Source organism: Thamnophis elegans, chromosome Z (genome assembly GCF_009769535.1).
Source record: "Thamnophis elegans isolate rThaEle1 chromosome Z, rThaEle1.pri, whole genome shotgun sequence".
Taxonomy (NCBI): domain Eukaryota; kingdom Metazoa; phylum Chordata; class Lepidosauria; order Squamata; family Colubridae; genus Thamnophis; species Thamnophis elegans.
The window spans coordinates 22,324,171-22,347,807 of NC_045558.1; the positions used below are offsets into that span (position 1 = coordinate 22,324,171).

The following is a 23,637-nucleotide window of genomic DNA, read 5'->3' on the forward strand; positions in this document are numbered from 1 at the left end:
ACTTGGCTCTGCTGGTAGCCCTTGTGACTCAATGAGGGGAGTGCCACACTAGAGGCGGCTATTAGACTAATATCAGACACCTCCCTCTGTTGCACATCCTTTTTCCTCCGTGCCCATTCTTTTTAATTCAGATTGCTGTATTTTTTTTATTGTTTCATTGTGTTACTATTGTTATGTTTTAATAATTTTACATTCCACTGTTGTAAGCTGCTTAGAGTAGCCCTCATGGCAAGATGAATGGCAAATGAATTTAATACATAAATTGGAGCCAAAAGAGCTGACAGTCCTATGACCGGTCCTGTCCCTGATTGTACGGACAGTGGTACTGACCAGTGCTAGTGGATGGTTCTAAGGAACAAAAGGATTGCTTCCTGAAATAACAAGAACCTTTGCGCACTGTCTTCTTAGTGACAGACGACATGACTTTCTTTTTGTCCTTGTTTTCGACTAGGACAGGTTCTAGGGCCCTCCCAAAAAGCTTCCCTCCCTTAAAGGGGGCAGAGGCCAACTTCCACTTGGACCTCATGTCTACGTTCCAGTGATGAAGCCACAAGAGCCACTTGGTGGTGACATTAGAGGCCAGAGCCTTGGAAGCACTTGGCAGAGTTGAGAGTGGCATCCACAGTGTATTCAGCTGCCGTTAAAACCTTATTAAACTCCTGCCTCAATTTGGTGCCCCCTGCCGGAAGCTTAGCAGAAATCTGTCTGAGCCAAAGGAGAGAGGCCTTGGACATAAAGGATGCTGAAGTGGCTGTCTTGATGGCCCAGTCAGCCGCCTAATGGGTCTTGTGACAAGCCTTTTCATATCTCTTATCCTCCGCTTTCAAGCCCTCTAATAGGTCAGGAGGGAAAACTGAGGAATATGTAAGGGCCTGTATCGGAGGATTTACCAGAGGCAATTTTAACAATTCCTCCAGGGAAGCATCCACCATACAGAGCTTTTTATCACTGCTACCAGGCGTGGCTAGAGGGCCCGGTTGAACCCACTGGCGCTGCACTATGTTCAAAAACAATTTAGAAACTGGCACAATCTTCTGGGGAACTACCGGTTCCTCAAAGAGACCTTCACTAGAGTTTGACAGGTCTACTGTCATCTGATCAGTGGCAGTTACTCCCATATGGGTGGCCGTTTCGGCCTTGTTCAAGATTGTCTTGAATGAAACATGTTTAAACAACCCAGTGAAGGCTGGTTTATCCGTGACTGCTCCCTCGTCCCCTGAGAACTCCTGCTCTGGAAGGACTTCCTCATCTACAGCTGAATCCTTGCTGTCCAACGAGGAATGGGGAGAGGCGGATCCCTGGAGAGCCTCTGAAGGGGCTGCCTTAGAGGAAGAAGACCTGGCCCTGCAATGTCGCTTGGCACGTTGCTTGAGACCCTTTGCAATACCCTGGGATATGGCCTTGGTGATAACCTCCTGCATTTCCGAGGAGAGGGCCGGCCCTTGGTCTTCCACAGGCCACCTACGCTTAGTTGCCCGGCAGGGCAGAGGATGTTGTGGAGCCAGTGATAGAACTGGAGGGGAATCCTCTGCTTCCAAGGAGCACTGAACCAAATCAGCATTCTCACCCATGGATGGCCTAGGGGAGTTGGCTGAGTCAGAGTAGTCATCCAATGAAAATTCCTGGCCCTCATCCTCACTATCTGACCGTGGTGGGTCCTGATAAGTAGGAGCTGGGGCATCTGGCAATTCCTCTGCAGGAATTGGAGAACTAGCCACCAGTTGTTGCTTGGCTAGATCAGGTTGTTTCTCTGGTGCTCTTTGGCTCCTGGGGGCAACTTGATCTTGGGACTTTGATCTTTTCTTTCCCCCTGCCTGTCTGTGTTTGTTGATGGCCTCTGAGGCTGCTTTGCTAGCCTGTCTGGTAAGGCTCCTGCTGCTACAGCGCCCTAGCTGCATTGCCTTCTGATTATTGTCTGCCATTGTGTTGTGGGCAGGTATATTCTGGTCACCACTCGCCACCTGGAACACAGTTGGAGTAGCTGCAGCTGCTGGATCCCAAGTGGGGAGGTCGCTGGCTGAGATTATTCTTAAGGATGCCTCCATGAGGGAATCTCTGGCACTGGATCAGATCCTCCAAGTGCCTGCAGATTGAACAGCTAGAGAGAGGCCTCAGGTAAGGACCAACACCTCGCTGTTATTTAGCAATTGCCATTTAGTGGGAAGGGCACCTGCCGCTGACTTGCCGGACAGAGAAGTCACGCTGCCACCACTGTCCAAGGCCTGCTCCAAAGTGCAAGGAAAAACGCGGCAAAATTACAAAACAAAATGGTCACTGGAAGTTTTCCCTCATTCAAAATGGCCACCGCAACTACTACTACTGGCAAAAAGCGGTGCGAAATTCAAGTCAGAAGAAGCGATGGCACGAACGGTTGGTCCTCGCACCACTGACTTTTGCGCCGAATGCTTAATAGAAGGCCATGGTGCGCCAGCTGGGTCCTCGCACCACTGTCATGCCAAAACACTGAAACGAGCGCTAGTGGCTGTGCCCCCTATCCGCTGACTGTTGCACCATATAAAAAGCGAACGCAGCGGCTCCCAAGGCGGCTCGTGTCGCCCAGTGTCAGAGAAGCCCCATGCGCCCGGAGAAGTCCGGAACAAGCGCCAGCAACATGCAGAAGCCAGGGAAATAAAAGCAACTTTAATAGACCTTATTTCTTTGCAGGATGGAAAAACATTTTTTCTGGTTGGAAAGTCCAAGTAAGGGTTAAATTTTTATTGATATGCTGGAACCACTGAAAACATGTTCAGTTCAACTGAATTGAAAAATCTGGAGAGCCGGAAGAGGAGGCGTGGCTAAAGATCTTTCAATTCAGTCCAGGGCAATCAGACAGAATTTAACCCATGCTTGGACTCTCCAAGCAGCGTACAGAAAAACTCAGCAAATGCCCACTTAGCAACAGACATTTTGAGCTCGTCAAGGATTATTAGATCAGATGGCTAGTTTACGCTATAATCTTTCAATTTTCAGCTCGTTACTTTGTGACCTTCTTACATTCTTTGTCTTCTATTTTATTATTCTGCTATGGCCTGATTAATTATCCACATTTTCTTCTTTTAAGACACGGTGAAATCTAGTGTTGTGAGCCAAAATTTCATCAGTTTGTACTCAGAAATCTGGTGTTGAGGCAATCTCTATTGGTTGCTCTCAGTATTATAAGGTGAAATGTGTGCATATTTTATACTATGCCATCCAAGGTCAGTCATGAGAGGGGAGGCCATATAAATTTAATGAATAAATAAAATAAAAAATTATTGTGTAGGGAATAGTGTATGCAACAAAATATGAAGCAAAATATTCTATCCAGTTTTAATTCTTTGCTTTTGCAGGAACATACATAGGAAACTTGCTAGTTAGTTATTCTCACCATCTCAAAGCTTAACAAGGTTTCATGAAAGAGAAAATGCGTTAGAAGTTACAGGATTCCATAGAATCTAAATACTGGCAATGTGAAATTTATTTAACAATTCAATCTTAAATTGTAAAGTCTCCATATTATGTTATGAACAAGTAGCAGCAACAAAGTAGCAGAAATTCTCACAAAAAAGATTTATGGAAATTCAAGCTATTAAAAAATTACACATTTTGCTTAACTCTCAAATTTATTTACAGATTTAAAATATGTTTTATACACCTCAATTTACATATGAGGGCAACCAGAGTAAAAGCAGTTTTACAATAAGAGGAAAACTTTAAAAAGCACTTTGCATAATTAAAATATATGATTTCCCAAGTGTGCTAAACATGCTGCATTTGCACATCTTTTACTGTTTATTGCTAAAAAAAGTATATATTTGTAATGGAACAGCATAGTAGTTTGGAATTCCAATAATGAAATGAACTTGAGATTCTTCCAAGTTTACTATATGGAAAAAGCAGAAAAGAGTTCCATTGAAATACTGGGATTGCTGAAAGAAAATTAATTATCTACAAATTCAAATGAAACTGGACTATCAACAAGGCACCAAAATGCCTCATGTCATAATTCAAATTCAAATTCTTTGCTAAACTTGTTTTATTTTCTCACTGACAGAAATGACTTTCCTTTTTAAAATTAGTGTAGGGCTTTAAATTGTGGAGAGCCATCTATTAAACACTTAACTCCTTTTTAAAATTAGTGTAGGGCTTAAAATTGTGGAGAGCCATATATTAAACATTTAACTCCTTTTTAAAATTAGTATAGGACTTAAAATTGTTGAGAGCATCTATTATACACTTAAAAACCCCTACAAAACAGTTTAATTATTATTAGCTATTCTCAATTGCTCTAGTCAATCCTACCTTAATCTCAGTTTTTAGAACATGTTTTAATCATCACTCAATATCTGAATGGCATGTGCTTATAAAATAAGTTAAAATTTTTGAAATCAAAAATTATATTTTTATTTTAAAAAGGGCCACCAAGTACACAATGACAGACTCAAATTTCCATAACTATTCTCTATTTAAAAAGTTTAACAGGGGCACTAAAATCACACCTCCATAAAATTGAAAACATTTCCCCAACACTAGAGGTGACAATACAATTTTTCCAATTGTAACAAATATTACTGTCCAGTGAACTCTCGTTCACTCATTCTGAAATTCTATCTTCCAGATAGATGAACCTTATTATTTTTGTGCCTATTAAGAGTTCAAACTCCTTATCTCACATTGAAAGTCAACTGGAGGACAGAGCACTATTACTAGCCTGTTCTTAAGTTCCTGTATTATAAATTATGAATGAAGGCTTTTTAAATTTTGGTTTAGAAACAGAAGTCTTATTTTCCTGTATGTTCTGCAATTTCAAATGCTCCAATTAGCAGCTATCAGTTCTTTTTCCTATCCACTTGAACAAGCTTGCAGTGAAATATATAAATTCAGTCTTTTGTTTCGGTAGAACCTCTGACAAATTACTTTTATAACCTTGCTTCTAAGAAAAAACAAAATTAAATATAGGTAGTCCTTGCTTACTGATTGCCTTGTTTGGCAACTACTTGAAGTTACTGTAGGTAGAAGAAAAATAGCTTTGCAACCAATCCTCGCATTTACAACGGTTCCAGTATCTCATGGTCATGTGGCCATTATTTGCAAGCTTCACAACTGACTTTCAACCAGCTGAATTAATGGAGAACATGGAAGTGAAATTGCAATAGATCACATGATGTCTCACTTAATAAAAGCAGTGAATGTCAGGCACGAAGAATCAGGATTATTCATAAAGTTGCAGCATAGAAGATTTAGTCCAACTTATAGAAAAGAACCTGATCAACTAAGATCAGCACTAAATTAGTGCTACAATAGAATTCTAGAAGGGCTGGACTTGGATCTCTTGTGGCAAAGCAAGGATTTTAAACTTCTGACGTGTTTAACTCCACCTCAACTGTAATCAGTAAGCAAGGACTACTTGCAACGGGAACAAAAGCTCACAAGACAAGTTGTTTAACTTTAAGAAATATGATTATTAGCACACATACATCCAGCAGGAAAGAAAGTTACATCATATAAAGTGGCCACTACTTTGACTGACAGCTTGACAAGAAGTTATCTCACTTCAAGTTTTTTGCCTTCTAAAACAATCTGAATTTCTTTGGCATCCAAGGTCTCGTAGGTTAATAAAGCTTCTGCTAAATTCTTGTGTTCTTTTGCATGGGCCTTCAAGATACTCTTTGCCCGTTCATATGATTCCTAGCACAAAAAAGTTAAATTAAGAAAGATACCAACAAAACACTGCAAATGAAATAAAACCTAAGATTATCTACTAACATTATTTATAATTAATCTAAAAACATTTGTAGCTCCTTCAAATACACGTCATAAAAATACTTCAGATCCTCTTTGAAGTATATATCAACACAATCAAGAAATACAAGGAATGGAATAAGAAGTATAAAGTATAAATATCAATAAAAATAATTTTAAAAACTAGCAAAGAAACAAGCAAGTTCAATAATTATATTTTTTGGAGTACAAGACGCACCTTTTTCCCTCAAAAAAGAGGCTGAAAATCTGGGAGCATCTTATACACTGAATACAGCATTTTTTGCCTCCCGAAACTCCACCCCTAAATGGCCATGCAGAGCCTGTAGAAGGCTTTCAGAGAACTCCTGGGGGCTGGAGACGGCAGAAATGAGTGAAAAATGGGCCTTTTTTGCTAAATTTTGCCCCACCCCCGAGTACTCTATAAGCCTTCTAAAGGCTATGCATGCAATTTTTTAAACAAAAAACTGGGCCGTTTTCATTAAAAAAATGGGCTATTTTTTGCTTGTTGGGGGGGGGGGAGTTACCCCTCTAGGAGCACTCTGCAACCTCCCTAAAGGCTATTCATACCTTTTGTGGGGGGAACGGGCCCGTTTTCACGAAAAATAGGAGGTTTGCAGAATGCAAAAAAATATATATTTTTAATTTGCCTCTTCAAAACCTGGGTGCATCTTACACTCCGGTGCATCTCATACTCCAAAAAATACGGTATGTAATTTTTGAACTTACATAAATAAAATCTCAACTTTACTGAAAGAATTTATAATTTAATTTATAAGCAATAAATTAAAAATGAAGCAGCCACATAACATACTATTTTAGATCCTTAGCTGATTAATTTTTATAGCAAATCATATTAACATTCAACAAAATTAAGGATCTATTAAATATCCACTTTTGAATCAGAGAATTAAAATGTTTACCTTTAAAAGAGCTCTTATTTCTTGTTCAATTGCAGATTGGGTTTCAGGACTGAAATTTGTTGCCTCTCTAAAGGTCATAACACCAAGCTTATGGAAAAAGGAAATGATTTGAGAGAGAAAAGAAAATGCTTATTTATTTAGCATTTTCAAAAAGTCAAATGCAGCATAATTGTTAGAATTTGATCACTACACATCTTGTAATAAATTTAATTTTATCTGAAGAATCTGACCATTGGGTCTTATTAATATTTGACAGCAACACATCATGTCAACTGACTTGTTAATTTAAACAATCCCCCCGGCCCAATACTGCAGTTCCATATTTATGTAAGAGTTTATCTGTGGGATCTTAGTCTTTTGTGTGACTAGAATTGCACAGTGGTTTTCTGATTAACAACAGATTCCATTTGCTCCCATCCTACTAGTCCCATCTTTTAATCAGGTTGTAGAGTGTTTGGATTTTGTATTAACTTATTTATGTTTTAATTTATATTGTTATTATCTTTTTTGATTGTAAGCCGCCCAGAATTATCTTGAAATAAGATGAGCAGCCAATAAACAAACAAATTAGAATAATTAATTAGTTGTACACTTTATAGTACGAAACCCCCATATAATTAATTTTAAAGCAGTTTATGAGTCATCCTTAATAACTTGTTTTCATTTCAGAAACTTTCAAAACTCATGCATTTAAGCCATCTAATTGTAAAATAAATGCAAAAAAAGGGAAGATAACATTACTGAGAAGTTCAACAATGTCTATTTTTGTTTCATCCTAGCTTAAGTATCCAGTCTGATATGCTGCAAGTAAAATGGGTCTACCAGCAATCAAAAGCAGAAGTTTGAGATGGGTGGAAGGCATTAAGTAAATAAATGAGTTGTGACCTGTTTGCTATTTGATTTGAAAGAGCTCATCAGCTGCAACCACAACTTTTTTGATCCTTCCTATCTTTTCAACACATCCACTTCTTCTTCCTCCTAGCATATTCCTGTAAGTGCAGGGTCTGCTTTTCGGATCATTTGCATGGTCAGCTGCGTCTCCAGGGTGCAGGTCCTCAGCTTGCATATCTTTGTTGATGATGTCTTGCTATCTCTGTTTTGGGCGCTCGCGAAGCCACTGGCCATTGATTTCTAGTTGGTAGGCTGTCTTGGCAACAGTGAAAGGTGCTGCTCTCTGGTTATACCAGCGGAGTCAGTCTTCTCTCATCTTCTCTATAATTGGTGCCACACCAAAATGTTGTTGAATGGTATTATTTATGATGCGGTCAAGAAGGGAGATGCCGGATATCCAAAAGAGCATGGAGATAGCTTTCTGTCCCTGTTGTTGCTGCCCAGCATCCAGTGCCATACAGTGCAGCAGGGTGGATGGTTGTCTTGTAAATCTTAGATTTAAGATGGGTTGGCATTCATCTGTCAACCCATTGACGCTTCCTTCATATATCTCTTCTGCAATTTGGTCCACATTCATTCTTTTTATAAGAGCAAATTCCCTCAATGTATTGCTTATGCACTGGTCACTCACTTTTGTATTCAATTCACATTTATTCATCACCTACATATTGTTATTTTTAAGTCATCTTTGTTTCCACCCACAAGCATTCATTAATTGACTCAGGTAGCATGCCTCTCTCTAACTTTCTATCTTCAATCACAATTAGCAATGAAAGCTGCCTATGGCTTGGTATGACCACGGCTGATAATCTGGACTACACATTGTTTATCCTATTAAAAAGCATTAAGTTTTATGTGATCTCCAGAGTTGATACATTTCTCAACAACTTTATCCTAGAAAAGAACATCAGACGATTTAAAATATTGCTTTTATCAGCTATTGGATCTAAATTTATTTTTTTCAGATATTTTAGCAAGAGCACTCGCTAATGGTTATTTTTTATTGATAAATATACTTTGGTAGATTAAAAACATCAGCATTTCAACCAAATTAGATAAGTGCCTGTATGTATCTAGAAATTAAGATTATTGGGTGCTTGCATTTATCAACACTGATCTACTCTGCGTTGATTTCTTCCTCCTCCTGCTGCTGTTGCTTTAAATTTGTCAATCTGAGTCTTGCATCTATTGGCTATCTATTGTGCTTATATCTCCACAAATGTGCCTGTTCCTCTAGCATTCTCTTCTTTCATATTTAGTGACTCCTGACTTTGAAACTTGTTGAAATAACTTTGTATTATTTTCCCATGGTATTTAAAAGCAATCTCATGTATTCAAGTTACACTATATTTACTCCATCAGAACAAAACTTTATTTTTAATAACTGGAGTGTTTTGTACATTCAATGCATTCGGAAAGTATTCAGACGTCCTTCACTTTTGTCTATTTCGTTGTGCTGCATCCTGATTCTAGTTGTTGAAATTCATTTTTTCTCATTAATCTACATTTAGTACCCCACAATGACAAAGTAAAAAAATACTTTTAGAAATGTCTGTAAATTTATTAAAAAGAAAAAACTGAAATATCACATTGGCATATGTATTCAGACCCTTTGCAACATGATGTGAAATTTAGATAAAATGCCTCCCATTTCTTTTGACAGTTGCTGACATGTTTCTACACTTTGATTGGAGTCAATCTGTGGTAAATTAAATTGATTGGGCATGATTTGGAAAAGCACACCACTCTTTATAGAAGGCCTCACAGCTAAGAGTGCATACTGTAGCAGAGCAAAAGGTCAAAAGAACTGCCTGCAGAGCTCAGAGACAGGATTATTGAAAGGAACAGATCTGGTTACAATGAAATTTCAGGTGCATTGAAGGTTCCTAAGAACAGTGACCACCAAGATTCTCAACTGGACTCTTCCAAGAACTGGTCACCCAATCAAACTTAGCAACTGGCGGAGAAGGGTCTTAGGAAGAGAGGTGACCAACAGTCCACTGGTCACTGAGATCTTGTGTAGAGATGGGACAAAGTTCCAGAACAACCATCACTGCAGCGCTCCACTGATCTGCGCTTTATGGCTAAGTGGCTAGAGTCTAGACAGAAGCCTCTTGTCAGTGCAAAACATATGAAAGCCTGCTTGGAGTTTACAAAAAAGTACCTGAAGGACTTTCAGACTTTGAGGAACAAGATTTTCTGGTCTGATGAAACCAAGATTGAACTGTATGTCCTCAATTCCAAATGTTATGTCTGAAGGATGTTGTGTCTGCAGGCACCACTCATCACCTGCTCAGTATCATTCCAATAGTGAAACATGGTGGTGGCAGCATCATCATGCTGTAGGGGTGTCTTTCAGAAGCAGGAACTGGGAGACTGGTCAGAGTTCAGGGAAAGCTGAATGGAGCATATTGCAGGGATACTCTCAATGAAAACCTGTTCCATAGCACTCAGGATCTCAGCCTAGGCCGAAGGTTTACTTTCCAACATGGTAACGATTCTAAGCACACTGTCAAAACAACAGAGTTGTCAACACTATGAATGTCCTAGAGTAGACCAGCCAGAACTTTGACTTGAATCTTATTGAACATCTCTGGAGGGACTTGAAAATGGCTGTTCAATGATGGTCACCATCCAATCTTGACAGGATTGCAAGAAAATTGGCAGAAAAAACCCCAATCTAGGTGCGCAAAGCTTGTTGCATCATACTCAAAAAGATTCAAGGTTTTAATTGTTGCCAAAGATGCTTCAACAAAGTACTGAATGAAGGATCTGAATATTTATGCCAATGTGATATTTCAGGGTTTTAAAAAAAATAAATTTACAGACTTTTCTAAAATTCTGCTTTCACTTTGTTGCTATAGTCTACTAAGTATAGATTAATGAGAAAAAAATGAATTTTAACAAATGTAGAATCAGTATGCAGCGTAGCAAAATTGATAAAAGTGAAGGAGGTCTAAATATTTTCTGAATGCACTGTATATTTGTGCATCAACAACATGAAAATATTTCACTGCAAATTCATTATAAAGAAGAGTAAATGTAATTGTACCTTGTCACTCATTCCAAATTTGGTCACCATGAGTTGTGCTATCTTAGTAGCATTCTCAAAGTCATTAGAAGAACCTAGGTAATTATAAACAGCATAACGTTAATTCAAAAAGCTAAACTCCTTACATATGAATTATGAAAGTTCTTTTTTTGATTAGGAATGCACAGAGTATTTGAGTAGTCTGTACCTAACTAAAATCTCTGTTATAAGTGCATGAGTGGAATTAAATATGGGTCACACAACTAAATGCATCTATTCCTGGGAGAAATGTTCAAAGAAGAGAATGCAGGAAAAGACCAGGATATATGAATGGGGCCATGAAGAGGGGGGTGAAATACTGGGAAGATTGGAGAATGAGTAGTTATATTATTGTGCTGTGCTGGGACACTGATTACTGAAGGAGGCAAGAAGGAAGGCAGTTGTTGGGATGTACCAAATTGAGGCATTTGTAACAGCTGAAGAAGAAGGGAAGGCATTTGGAAAAACCACATGAACAGTGATATGTGCCTCATCAGAAGTTGCTGAGAGAAAATCAGGAGTGATGCATACCAGCCTTGTTTTAGTCACTCTGTCAGTTGCATCTAAAAGTAAAGTGATTTGGGTTCTGGTTCAATAAAACTGTACCTGACCCGAAGAACTCTGTACAGGTAGTCTTAGACTTACAACCAGTTACAATCCAAATTTCCACTGCTAAGTGAGACAGTTATTAAATGAGTTTTGCCCCATTTTCTTTCCACAATTGTTAAGGGAATAACTGTAGCTACAAGTTCAATAACTCTTCGTTAAGTGAATCTGGCTTCCCCATTGACTGTCAGAATGTCAGGAGGTTGCAAACAATGATGACATGACCCCAGGGCACTACAACTTCATAAATATGAGCCAGCTGCCAAGCAGCCAAATTTTGATACGTGAACATGGGTATCCTACAATGGTTATAAGTGTGAAAAATGGTCATAAGTCATTTTTTCCCAGTGGTGTTGTAACTAAACAAATGGTTGAAAATTGAAGACTAACTCTATAATCTCAGAGAAATCTGTTCCAATATTAAAATAAAACATTTTCCCGTTTTGTGCCCATCTTAATTTTGACTAACCTGTTGTGATGTGTTCACTGCCAAATATGAGTTCTTCTGCTACTCTTCCCCCCATACTGACATCCATCTGGGCAAGCAACTGAGACCTAGTTTCATTCCATCTGTCACTTTCTGGCAACAAAGAAACCTTTAATACAAAATTACACATTAAGTTGAATCAGGTTTAATAGCTACCAGATGATTTGTTCTGCAACGTTTAAGGGTTCTAAGTGCCTAGACATTTTTGAGCCCTCTGCAAGCTTTTCTTGTTTGTAAAATATGCTGTTTTCTCACAGCATATTTTGCAAGTAAGAAATCCATGAAGGGCTCCAAAATATCACTGTCATGGTATATCAAAGGGGTTTGAAAGGAAGCTTTGTCACAGAAAATCAAATGAGATGACCAACTGCCAATATTCTCGCTTATTGTCTTACCTCACCATTTCCTAAGAACCAAATCCAGCACATTTGATAGTGGGACTGGCAGATAGCATGTTTACAGACTCACAGTACTGAAAAGGAACTAGAAAATACTGCGACTTTAAAGAAATGTGCAGTAGTTACAATAGGTAACCCAATAAGAAATAATTCTTTATAAATACAATAATTTACTGTTATTAATAGTTTTCAGTAAGTAAACATTGTTAATATTATCATCCTTGCAGTCCTATAGTATTATACAAAATTGTGCTAAGCTAATTATTGTCCAGCAATATTGAAACTATCAAAACTAATGAAATGCTCTCTCTGAAGCTTACCAATAAAAATCACTATGATCACTTAACATATTTTGCTTTAAATCATAACCAGTTTAAATAACGTGATTTGGTGCCCAATCAACCCAGTTCTTTTAAGGCATGGGTGTCAAACGTGTGGCATCACATTGCTGTCACGTGACATTTCGGGATGTTTTTCCCAATCCCAAAGCAGGGGTAGGCGTGGCCTGACCGTGACACATCCGGCTGGTGGATCACCCATTTGACACCCCTGCTTTAAGGAATATCTTACATAAAAAAACTATCTTTGTAGTCTTTGGCATCATTAGATCAAGAAGAAATCTCTAAGAATTTCTAAGTTGTAAAATTGTTAAACTCTAGGGCTATACACTATACCAGATTCAAAGAAGAAAAAATGTATACAGCGCAATGATATACTAAGATTTATATAACCCATCAGATTACATACTTCGTGAATCCCTTCAAACTTAAAGCACTGCACAGCCCTATTAAAATCAACAAGGTAAGCAGTGTTTTCTACTGTTCAAAATCTTACATGTCCAAGTGTTGGTCCTCGTGGCATAATTGTGGCTTTATTGATTGGCATAGCATCTTTGGTATAATATGCAATAATTGCATGCCCAGATTCATGATATGCTGTAATTGTTTTATTTTTATCACCAATTTCTACACTTCTACGTTCAGGACCTGAAATTAAAATAAATCAAGAGAACTTTAACAACCTTTCAATTACAGTATATTGACAAAAACTTAACAGTATCTCCCTTTCAGGATTTTAGTGAATCATGTTGTCTTTATTCCCTTTCCTCTTACTATCTGCCCCGTCCCTTTACCAATAAGTATTCCATTAACAATGAATATACTTAGTCTGCTGTTTTTCTACTCCCTTCCACCGTTTCATTTTTTTCTAAGGTAGTCTACATTTCTATAAATCTCAGATCTATTTATCATGTATAAAAACTTCCATTTTGTATATGATTGATACTGATGATCAGAACTCAAAGATTTGTGTTCACTCTGGATTTGCTGGAGGTTTATTACATTTCAGAGGCTTCACAGTTGCATTTCAGGCTAGGTTCATTTTTGGACTGCAGGTATATTATGAATCAAAGGTGGCAATGGACAAACATATGACAGTCTTTTTGTTATAGACAGTATTCACATAATATATTTATAACAATGATAATAAGAAACAGTGCAGGTATGTTAGGTTACTTCCAATTTCTCCCTACCAGAGGCTTTCCCCCTCAACTTCTCCTACTTCCTCTCCCTTCCTGCCTCCCTCTTCCCTTTTCTGGGCTTGATAAGAGAGAGAAAAAGAAAAAGAAAGTGTGGAGTGTGCTCAGCGCTGCTTGACTTTTCTCTAGATCAGACAAAACATCCTCCATTTCTGTGCTAGGGGGAGAACCATTTTTAGGGTTCTGTTAAACCACAGCACATTCTAAATCTCTCCCATATCAATCCTGGCTAGGAGCTCACCAAGCCTCATGACAGCCCAGCTACCATTCAAGGCCAATATGAACTCCATGCCTTGTTCACATCAGAAAAGTAGCACCCATGGCAGGCCACAATATCTATATATGCCATAAAAGTACAGCATAGAAAAGTCTTAAACACAGAGCCTAAACCAAGCCCCTTATATTCCCTGCATCTCACTCCCTAAATAGTGTTATTTGTAAGGTCCATTTAATTACACTTATTTCTGAAGCTTATTATATAAATATTATATTGTTAACAGCTGTGGTGTGATTTCCCTGAAAATAAACAATCCAAACAAAGCTTTCTTTTAACTCACGAATGCTATTTAATATATGTAAGAATCTCACGTATCTGTAAAAATTATCCCATACAATGATTCTGTAAATTTTGACATAATATGATCACATGCAATCAACCAAATTTGTGGGGCAAATATAAATAAGTGATTTTAAAATATACTACCTACCCATGACAATTTTGTCCTTTGCAAATTCTAGCTCCTTCATAGTAACCATGTCCTTTTCATCAATTGCTGCTTTTAATGCAGCTTGATTCACAAGGTTTTCCAATTCAGCTCCAGAAAAACCTACTGTCCCTCTGGCAATGATTTCTGGATTAATGGCTGTGCAAACAAAGACACATTTCTGTATTTGTTAATTCAAATTGAGGTTAATATTCAGGCAATATTCAGCACACACAATAAATGTAAAGATGCCAAGTTCTGCATTGCATACACTATTTATGATAATCCAGCTTTAAGAATTTATCATTTGTATAATCATAATATTTGAATAAGAACTGTGACATGAGAATCAAATAGAATTGTTCAAATGATTGAACAAATTTCTTTCCTTTTCTTAAAAATATACAGCAATTCCTCGGTGCAGCAAGCATTGCATCAGTTTTTAATTCAGTTTTCACTTGATAAAATTTAATTGTAAGGATAGTTATAAAATCTTCGAATAGCAGACCTCTAGCCTTTAACTGAGTATGTTCTATTAAGCAAAATATTCATATTAATGAAAAGATATTGAATCTCAATCAGCATGCATTTCTTATGCAGCCAGCCTGCTAGCAATTCTATGTTTTTATTTCAAAAATGCAGCACTTACACTTATCATATTTTATTTTATTAAGATACCATTTCAAAATTTCTGTTCGTCCCTTGACATCTGGTCTGGGAACTGTAACTTGCATGTCAAAGCGGCCTGGGCGTAACAAAGCACTAAATAGGGAAGGAAAAAAATATTGAGAATGATAATAATCTTGGTTAATTTTTTATATTAAAATATTTTAAAAGGCAATTTAATAAGAAAAGTTGCTATTACATTTGTATTATTCACATCAGTTTGCACATTCAAGTCAGTTTGCACAATTAAATGCTTTCCACAGAAAATCTCACAATAATTACGAGCACAAGAATCTTTTGGAAGACTACTTAAGAACCAATATTACACAGCTATATTTCAAGTGTACTAACTGCATTTAAATCTGTATTATTTTCAGATAAGAACTTCCACTTGGAATGGTTGCTCCAGCAAAATATAGTTGTTTTCTTAATTACTTAATTATGAAGACCAGGAATATTAGCAGGATTATTAATTGTGCATCCTTATTACTGTCCTAAACTACCAAAGCTATATTTGCACAAATCAAATCATAAAAAGTTGTATTTTATACACATATGCACATGTACACAGACATACTTATCTAGTGCTTCAGGGAAATTTGTTGCGCCAATGATAATGATTCCTTCATTAGATTTAAAGCTTCGAAAGAAAAAAGAAGTAATTAATATACTTACAGTGATATTTCCCTAGTTATTTAGATCTAGCAAATCATATTCTATTCAATGGATTTGCAAAGAATGCTTCATTTATTTTATAGGCAAATCTAGTAGTAGAGGATTTTTTTCCAGTTGACGCCAACACTTCCTTGAGCATATGACTTTGCATCACAGAATAACTATTTTTAATCATATTCACTTCATGCAATAGCAGCCAATACCAGTTGAATTTTAACAAAAGGATAGTTCAACTTTTAAAATGAAAGAAATAGGGAAAAACCTGAAACCTAATTTTTGAATACAGGTGTACATGCTTGGAGAATGGTTAGCAATATATTTTTCAGAGCTTGTATGAATATAGGCATTGTTCAATGGGCAAATTTCTCAAGTATCAGAAAGCTGCTTTTCTTATATAAGGTTTAAAATACTTAAGCTGAATTGTTTTTGAAGAATGCATCTTCCTACTTTTCACCCATTTGTGATTTTAATACTACTCCCCCACTTGAATGTTTGCGCTGTTCGCTCTTGAGTAGGACTTTGCCCTCACCCCAAATCCCCAAAATCTATATATTTAAGTACAGAAGAGTTTATGGATCCTACGGAACAAAATAAATAACTTTTCCTCCTAAGAAGAATAAAAAGATTTCTCAATATTTATGGATCATGTTCACTTCTAGACATATATAAAACATTCCAAATCCAAAATGTTTTGTACAACTTGGTTCAACACCCACTGCTCTTACTAAAATGAAATTAAAATTTTAGTTAGACAAAAATCAATACTTACCCATCCATTTCAGCAAGGAGCTGGTTTATAGTCTGCTTTGAATAGGGATGCATTGGAGATTCAACTCGTTTGCCACCAACTGAATCTAACTCATCGATGAATATAACACTAGGGGAATTTGCTTTTGCTTCCTCTAAGAAAATAACACGTCAAATTCTTTAGAATCTTTGTCTCCATTGGTTTCCAGTACAAAAGTCAGGAGATTTTTCTGACCATCATTATGCATTTTCTTTATTCACAAAAGCTATTCTCTGAATAACCCCACAAAGGGAGTTATTATATTTTTCCACTTATATTTACAATGGAGACACTGCAAATAGTCTGAAAGATAATTCATTTAAATTTTTGTGATGTTCGCTAATATGTTACCCATTTACTAATAAGGAACTGATGCTATTTACTAATAAGATGTTGAGGCATTGATGATATTTTCACTAAAGGGATTCAAGGAAAAACCAAAACTTACTAAATAGATTTCTAATACGGCTGGCTCCCACTCCAACAAACATCTCATCAAACTCAGACCCAGAAGCGTAATAGAAGGGAACATCAGCTTCTCCTGCCACAGCCCTGGCAAGCAGAGTTTTGCCAGTACCAGGTGGACCTACCAACAAAACACCTAGAAAGATATAAGAATGAAAAGAATATCAAGCTAAACATACAGACTATATTATTGTCAATACTGGTCCTAAATTCTGTAATTTTTTAATAAGCAACTTTATTACTCAGTAAGAAGTACAAATAGTCCCTGCTTACTGACCATTCGTTCAGCAACTATTTGTAGTTTTAAAGTGCTGAAAAAATAACTTTTTGGCCCATTTATGACCCTCAGTTACGTGATCGTCATTTCACTCAGTGCACATTATTCTGTGCCTGACCATTTTTTTTTGTTCCTCCTGGAGGATCAAAAAGAAAGGTTTCAAAAGAGTAAATTGTTTGCTCTCCTGTACATCAAATGCAGTGTCATCATGCAAATCTCTCTGTCTCCAATCTCTGCTGGAAGGAGGACAAAAGATTTCTCTAAGCAATCTCACCTTTGCCTGACCCTTTCGTCTCCCCTCCAAGATTTAAAACCAACTTGATAATTCAGAATGAGAATAAATTATTTGAATGTACATCAGACATTAAATTGTACATTAAATTGTATCTGGTTTACAAAAATCATACAATATTAGTAAGGAAAGGTTCATGCTTACAATAATAAAGGGTTCACACTTACCTTTAGGAAGTTTACCCCCTAAAATGGTAAATTTCTGAGGATTTTTCAGAAATTCTACAATCTCCTGCAACTCTTGCTTAGCTTCATCTACCTAAATGTAATTAAGAAAATACTTTTGTAGACTATCATAATTTCATACTAATATGCTTCTGACATGTTAATTACATAGTTATTCTACATAAAGTTACTTTTAAAGATATTTCCTTTAATGGAACTGTTAAATGGGATAGGATTTCATTATGCCATTTTACACATTAAGCAGAATATTTATTCAAAGTGGTATGTTTCTGGGCAAAAATAAGAACAGAATGGATTTTTTTTTAAAAGAATTCCCCAGATACTATCAGTATAATGGCAGTATCCATGGCCCATGAGAGCAAATTTGGTAGAAATATTTACTAGTATTAACAATATTGTGAAAAACAAATACTCATTGTATACTTGGTAAAAAGGGAAATTAATTGCTATATAACTTTTTGGAACACAGTGCTGAAACAAAGTCAAACCCTGCGAGTTTATATTAATGCTTACATAATTTTAAAAGATGAAAAATAGCAACTTCATCTGATTATATGTCCTTTTTTTAAAAAAAACAAAATCATTAATGATTCAAGTTAAACAGTGAATTCCATTATAAAAGAAGGTAACTGTAGAATACATGTGGGCAACACTATGTGCCAAGCCAATGTGAAGCACTTCTTAGAAAAAAAATATCCTGCCAGATACTTAGCAGCTTGGGAGAGAGAGAATATACTGCAAGTATTAATAGTAAAAAAAAATTGAACAGACCACAACTCTAGATAGCCCAACTATCAAATGTTCATCTTAAATACAGCGAAATTGGATCAGATCCTGCCATTTCAGATTTATTATACACTTTTTAAATAAAAGTATCCGGGTTTTTTAAATTCATCCACAATATAATTCATTCATTTCACTTTTCTTGTCCCAGTAACATGTTTTATGTGAACTGACTTCTTGCCTTTTTGGATTTATCATGGTTTGGATTTAATCATGTTTTATTTGACTGCTTCAATTCTATTACATAATCAGAATACATCCAATCCTTTAACTTACCCCTTTCACATGATCAAAGGTGATATTTTTCATTTGAATAGGATCAACTGCTGCATCAAGCCCAGAACTTGCTCGGAAGCGAACTGCAAGCAAAATAATTTATCTAATGAAATAAATTTTGTCATTTACTTTATTTTTGTACAATATATTATTATTGCTGCTATTTGTTCTTGCATTGGTGTTTTAAAGCTACTTAGCTACACAGAGAGAGATGGCCATTTAAATCACAATCTAAATAAATACATAACTAAGAAATTTTCATCTGTAACAATATTCTTGTATGATCTGGGCAGCTGTATACATTTATTTCATAAATACATAATAAAATACCATTATAATGCAGAACTGATATTCTTTAAAAACTATACTTTCCCTTCACTCTTAGAAGGGATCCAAAAGTGACTATGCATATACATATATACCAATACCTCCAGCTTTGATAATGCTTCTGTCTCAATATGTACACAAACCATTAGCAGCTGTTTACTCAATTAGATGTTTTTCCACTCATATCAAATGTTGGATTCATATCATCCAGGCATCTGATTTCTACAATAAGAACATCTTCAAATTTTCTATAATTAAAATATTGATCAAAGACTTCTCAAAAATTCAAGAAGATACAAAATCTGTCATTAAAATTAAGATTCTGATATTGTTCAATATAGAAGTACTGAAATGGTTGATGCTACAGTAAATAGATACCGGAATGCAAAGGAGACATAACTACAGTATTAAACCTGCTGGGATTATTTAACTGATTTGAAGAAAATGTCAGCTGTGTTCTATGTAACCTATTCAAAAATACTTCAAACAGATGAATATAAAACAAAGATACAGATAGTAATCTGTAATCTCTTTCTCTTATCTCCATTATATTTCAGGCAATTCTTTCCTCTATTTAAAATATACTCTTTAACAATCAGACACAGAATAACTTGACTTTTAAATTTAAGTATAGCATAGGGTAATAAAATACTAAATAATAATAAATTAAAAATTTAGTAAAATGAAATGTTAACAAACCAGCATCAGAAAAGGAGCCTTTAGGTAAGAACTGGCTTTTTAACACAGTATAAATACCAAACAACACTGCTAGAAAGACAAATAATCGGGTTCGTCTTAAGGAATCTGAAAGGGAAAAAAATAATATTTGTTTAGTCAGTTGACTATGGTGCACATTTTAATTAAATTAATATGTGCATCTGATTAAACTGAAATAAGCACAACACAAAATATCATAAACACCCAATTAAAAATAAAAAGTCGAGACTCCTTACATATTCTCCGACAACACAAAAATCAAATATACATATTACACCTCTTGGCCTCTGAGTGAAAAACCAGATCTTTAAGGCTTCCAGAATATTCCCAGGATCAGGGTCGTCTAAAACTTAGGACGGAGAGTCTTTCAAGTGGCTGGCATTGTAACAGAGAAGGCATGCCTCCTGGGTCCTTCAAAGTGACATTGTTTCACAACTTCCAATGCTTTTCAAGGAAAGCCCCCCTCCCATACATTACACTGCAATAATTCAACTGGATAATATGCCATCAGTGACTATAGGAAGCGTCTCCCAGTGTAGGAATGAGACAACTGATGCACAATATGGTGCAGTGCAAAATGCCTGGCTATAGTTGCCATCCATTCCTTGAGCAGGAACCCTGAGTCTAGACTGACCTCAGATTGCACAACTCAATCTGGGGAATGGTATCCTCACTAGGTTAACAATGTTTTTTCCCCCAATCAGACTCTCAAAGCTTCCAGGAATTGGGAAAGAAACAGTAACTTGGGTGTCCCAACGGTGCTTTTTTCATGAGGCAACTGGACTTTCTTGTTTTAACTTTTGAAGACGTTTCGCTTCTCATCCAAGAAGCTTCTTCAGCTATGAAAGATAGTGGGGAATGGAAGGATTTATATTCCTTGCAGATAGCTGGTAATCTGCATCATTTTAGGGGGTTGTTGAAGCACTTGGGAATTTTTTCTGTGTCTTCAGGGTCACTTGAGTAATACCCCTGGTTCCTGTAGTCTGCGATTTTTCTCTGGAAATCCATTCCTATTCCTACACCATTCAAAAGGTGTTCATCCCAAATTGAATAGCTAAACGTCTGAAGATATTCTCAGTCATCCAGATCATGGTTGTCAACCATGATCTGGAAGACTGAGAATCTCTACAGACTAATAATGTGGGTGGCCTGAAACAAAGATGTATAGCTGAGTATGAACACTTTTGATACCTAGCCTTATATCAAGAGATAGCCTCACTCAGCAACTTCACATAGATGTCTATTTGGAATGGGGACTCAAGCTATGCAAAATGCACAAAGAAGAAGCTTATAGCTATGTGTCTCCCCATCTGGTGACATCTGGCCTCAAAGGAACAAGAAAATTATTAAAACTGATCATCTTATGTGTGTTGAAGACATGGAGGGGAGAGGTACTTACCTATTGCTAGACAAAACAGGCATAAAGGAATTGATTTTACTACATATTTAAAATATATTCTCCCAATATTAAAAAGAAAGGAAATTTATAAATGATTACAAAATCTGCTTTAACAAAACAGATTAACTGACCAATTGTACGCTGTGCAAGTGCCTGTGATTTCAAAAAACCCTCTGCAAACCCAGTTTTAAACGCATCTTGATGAGCTTCAGGTATGTTTTTTCTTTTCATTAGTTTGTCTAAGCTTTCAATCTCAGATACTTTCTCTCTGAGTAAAAGACCCTATGAACAAAATAAGAAAAACATTATTTAAAAAAAAAATTCACAAATCTCATGTTAAAACATAATTTCTCCAGAAGTATTTATAATTATATTTCTGTCATATGTAATTTCATGGCATTAGTCAAACCTTTGTTTTTAAAAAGCTTTACACAGGGTCAAGGGCAACTCGCCCTGGCCAACTCGCCCCAGAACAATTCAACATGGGATAATTCAATAGAGGGACAAGTGAATTGCAGTGGACATTATCTTGCTTTAAGTTTGAATCTTCTCAAGTTAAAAGTTCTTGAGGCTGAGATGAGCTGCAATTCTATTTGTTCCTCTCTTGAGTTATCTTGGGTTGAATTATCCCTTGGTAAGTTGGCCATGGTGAGTCTCCTGTGATGAGATGGCCAAGAAGAGTTGTCCCATTCCATGTTAATTCCCATTCCATATGCTAATTTTAACAAAAAAAGGATTATATATTGGATAATAACAGTGATTTTTTTTCTAAAAGTGCAATTCTAAACCCAAGAACTCCAATTGAACTTTTAAGTTTATGTCTTTTGCCAAATAAACATAGGTCTTAAAACTACCAATCAAGGGAATGTGCTTATCATAAAAAATTAATAAACTAATAATAAACATGTAACTAATCAAAGAATGGATTGGCAATGCAGTTTTCATGAACACTCTATTACCTACTCCATCTCAGACCATATATTTGAAAATCCTTCAAAAGTTTAAATGATTTTAAATAGACAAATCTTCAAAAATGCAATAAACTCTCCCAAGATTTAAAGAGAACTATCAATATTTAATAAGATTTTAAAGCAAGCATACCAAAATCTTACAAATTGTGGCAATATTGTGATATTCCGGGAGATGAAGCGCCAAAAGAGACGTCTAGAGTGACGCTGGAGGGCCAATAAATCCGAATCTGACCGAACACAATTAAGAGCCTTTATTAGGACTTATCTAGTGGCGATTCGGGCGGCTGAATGTACGCATTTCTCCGCTCTCATTGCATCCTCAAAATCACACCTGGCCGCCCTGTTTAGGATAACCCGCTCCCTCCTGAAAGGGAGGGATGCGGGTGAACCCTTGCAGGGAAGAGCCGAGAAATTTGTTCAGTTTCTGTCGGACAAAGTCGCTCAGATTCGGACAGACCTGGACTCCACTTGGACAGTACCTGCAGAGATGCCGAGAGTGGGCCTTGATCGGATTTCTTGGAGCGAGTTCCAGCCTGCTACTCCTGAGGAAGTGGACAAGGCCATGGGAGCTGTAAGTACCTCCACCTGTTTACTGGAGCCGTGTCCCTCCTGGCTGGTTTTGACCAGCAGGGAGGTCACACAAGACTGGCTCCAGAGGATTGTTAATACCTCTCTACAGGAGGGATCTTTCCCATTGCCCCTAAAGGACGTGGTGGTAAGACCCCTCCTTAAGAAGCCTTCGCTGGATCCAGCTATTCTTAACAACTACCGTCCAGTCTCCAACCTCCCGTTTGTAGGAAAGGTTGTTGAGAAGGTGGTGGCCTTTCAGCTCTGACGGACCTTGGATGAAGCTGATTATCTAGATCCCTTTCAGTCGCGTTTCAGGCCTGGTTACTCCACCGAAACTGCTTTGGTCGCACTGACCGATGATCTCTGGTGGGCCAGGGATAGAGGACATTCCTCTATCCTGGTGCTTCTTGACCTCTTAGCGGCCTTCGATACCATCGACCATGGTATCCTTCTGCAACGACTGGGAGAGGTGGGAGTGGGAGGCACCGTGTTACGGTGGTTCTCCTCTTACCTCTCAGATAGGTTGCAGTCGGTGTTGGTTGGAGGACAGAGGTCGACCCCTAGGCCCCTAAAATATGGGGTGCTTCAGGGCTTGGTCCTGTCTCCCGTCCTATTTAACATCTACATGAAGCCGCTGGGTGAGATCACTCGTCGGCACGGGATCAAATATCATCAATATGCGGACGATACCCAGTTGTATCTGTCCGCCCCGTGCCAACTCAGCGAAGTGGTAGAAGTGATGTGCCAGTGCCTGGAGGCTGTTAGGGTCTGGATGGGAGTAAATAAGCTGGCAATTTCCAATTTAATAAAATTTGTATGCCGCCCACTCCCTAGGGACTCTGGGCGGCTTACAGACCGATAAAAAACATTTAAAAATTTAAAAATAAAGGTA

General features: G+C 37.1%; 1 protein-coding gene across 2 annotated transcripts in view; it reads right to left on the minus strand.

The window, feature by feature from the left end:
* Positions 1–3,295: 3,295 nt before the first annotated feature.
* YME1L1 (YME1 like 1 ATPase) overlaps positions 3,296–23,637 on the minus strand; it is a 34,085-nt gene continuing 13,743 nt past the window's right edge. Inside the window, exons 6-20 of one of the 2 annotated variants that reach the window (XM_032234831.1) lie at positions 21,336–21,486; positions 19,788–19,892; positions 18,762–18,844; positions 17,685–17,775; positions 16,932–17,084; positions 16,466–16,598; positions 15,599–15,661; positions 15,005–15,117; positions 14,359–14,514; positions 12,949–13,100; positions 11,699–11,825; positions 10,606–10,679; positions 6,663–6,749; positions 5,533–5,667; positions 3,296–3,862 (exon numbers count right to left, since the gene is read on the minus strand). In XM_032234831.1, coding sequence (XP_032090722.1) covers positions 3,860–3,862; positions 5,533–5,667; positions 6,663–6,749; positions 10,606–10,679; positions 11,699–11,825; positions 12,949–13,100; positions 14,359–14,514; positions 15,005–15,117; positions 15,599–15,661; positions 16,466–16,598; positions 16,932–17,084; positions 17,685–17,775; positions 18,762–18,844; positions 19,788–19,892; positions 21,336–21,486 — 1,626 coding nt within the window. In that variant the 3' untranslated portion in view covers positions 3,296–3,859. Of the gene's footprint in view, positions 5,668–6,662; positions 6,750–10,605; positions 10,680–11,698; positions 11,826–12,948; positions 13,101–14,358; positions 14,515–15,004; positions 15,118–15,598; positions 15,662–16,465; positions 16,599–16,931; positions 17,085–17,684; positions 17,776–18,761; positions 18,845–19,787; positions 19,893–21,335; positions 21,487–23,637 lie in introns of both variants that reach the window. The other variant, XM_032234829.1, reaches the window with a different exon arrangement.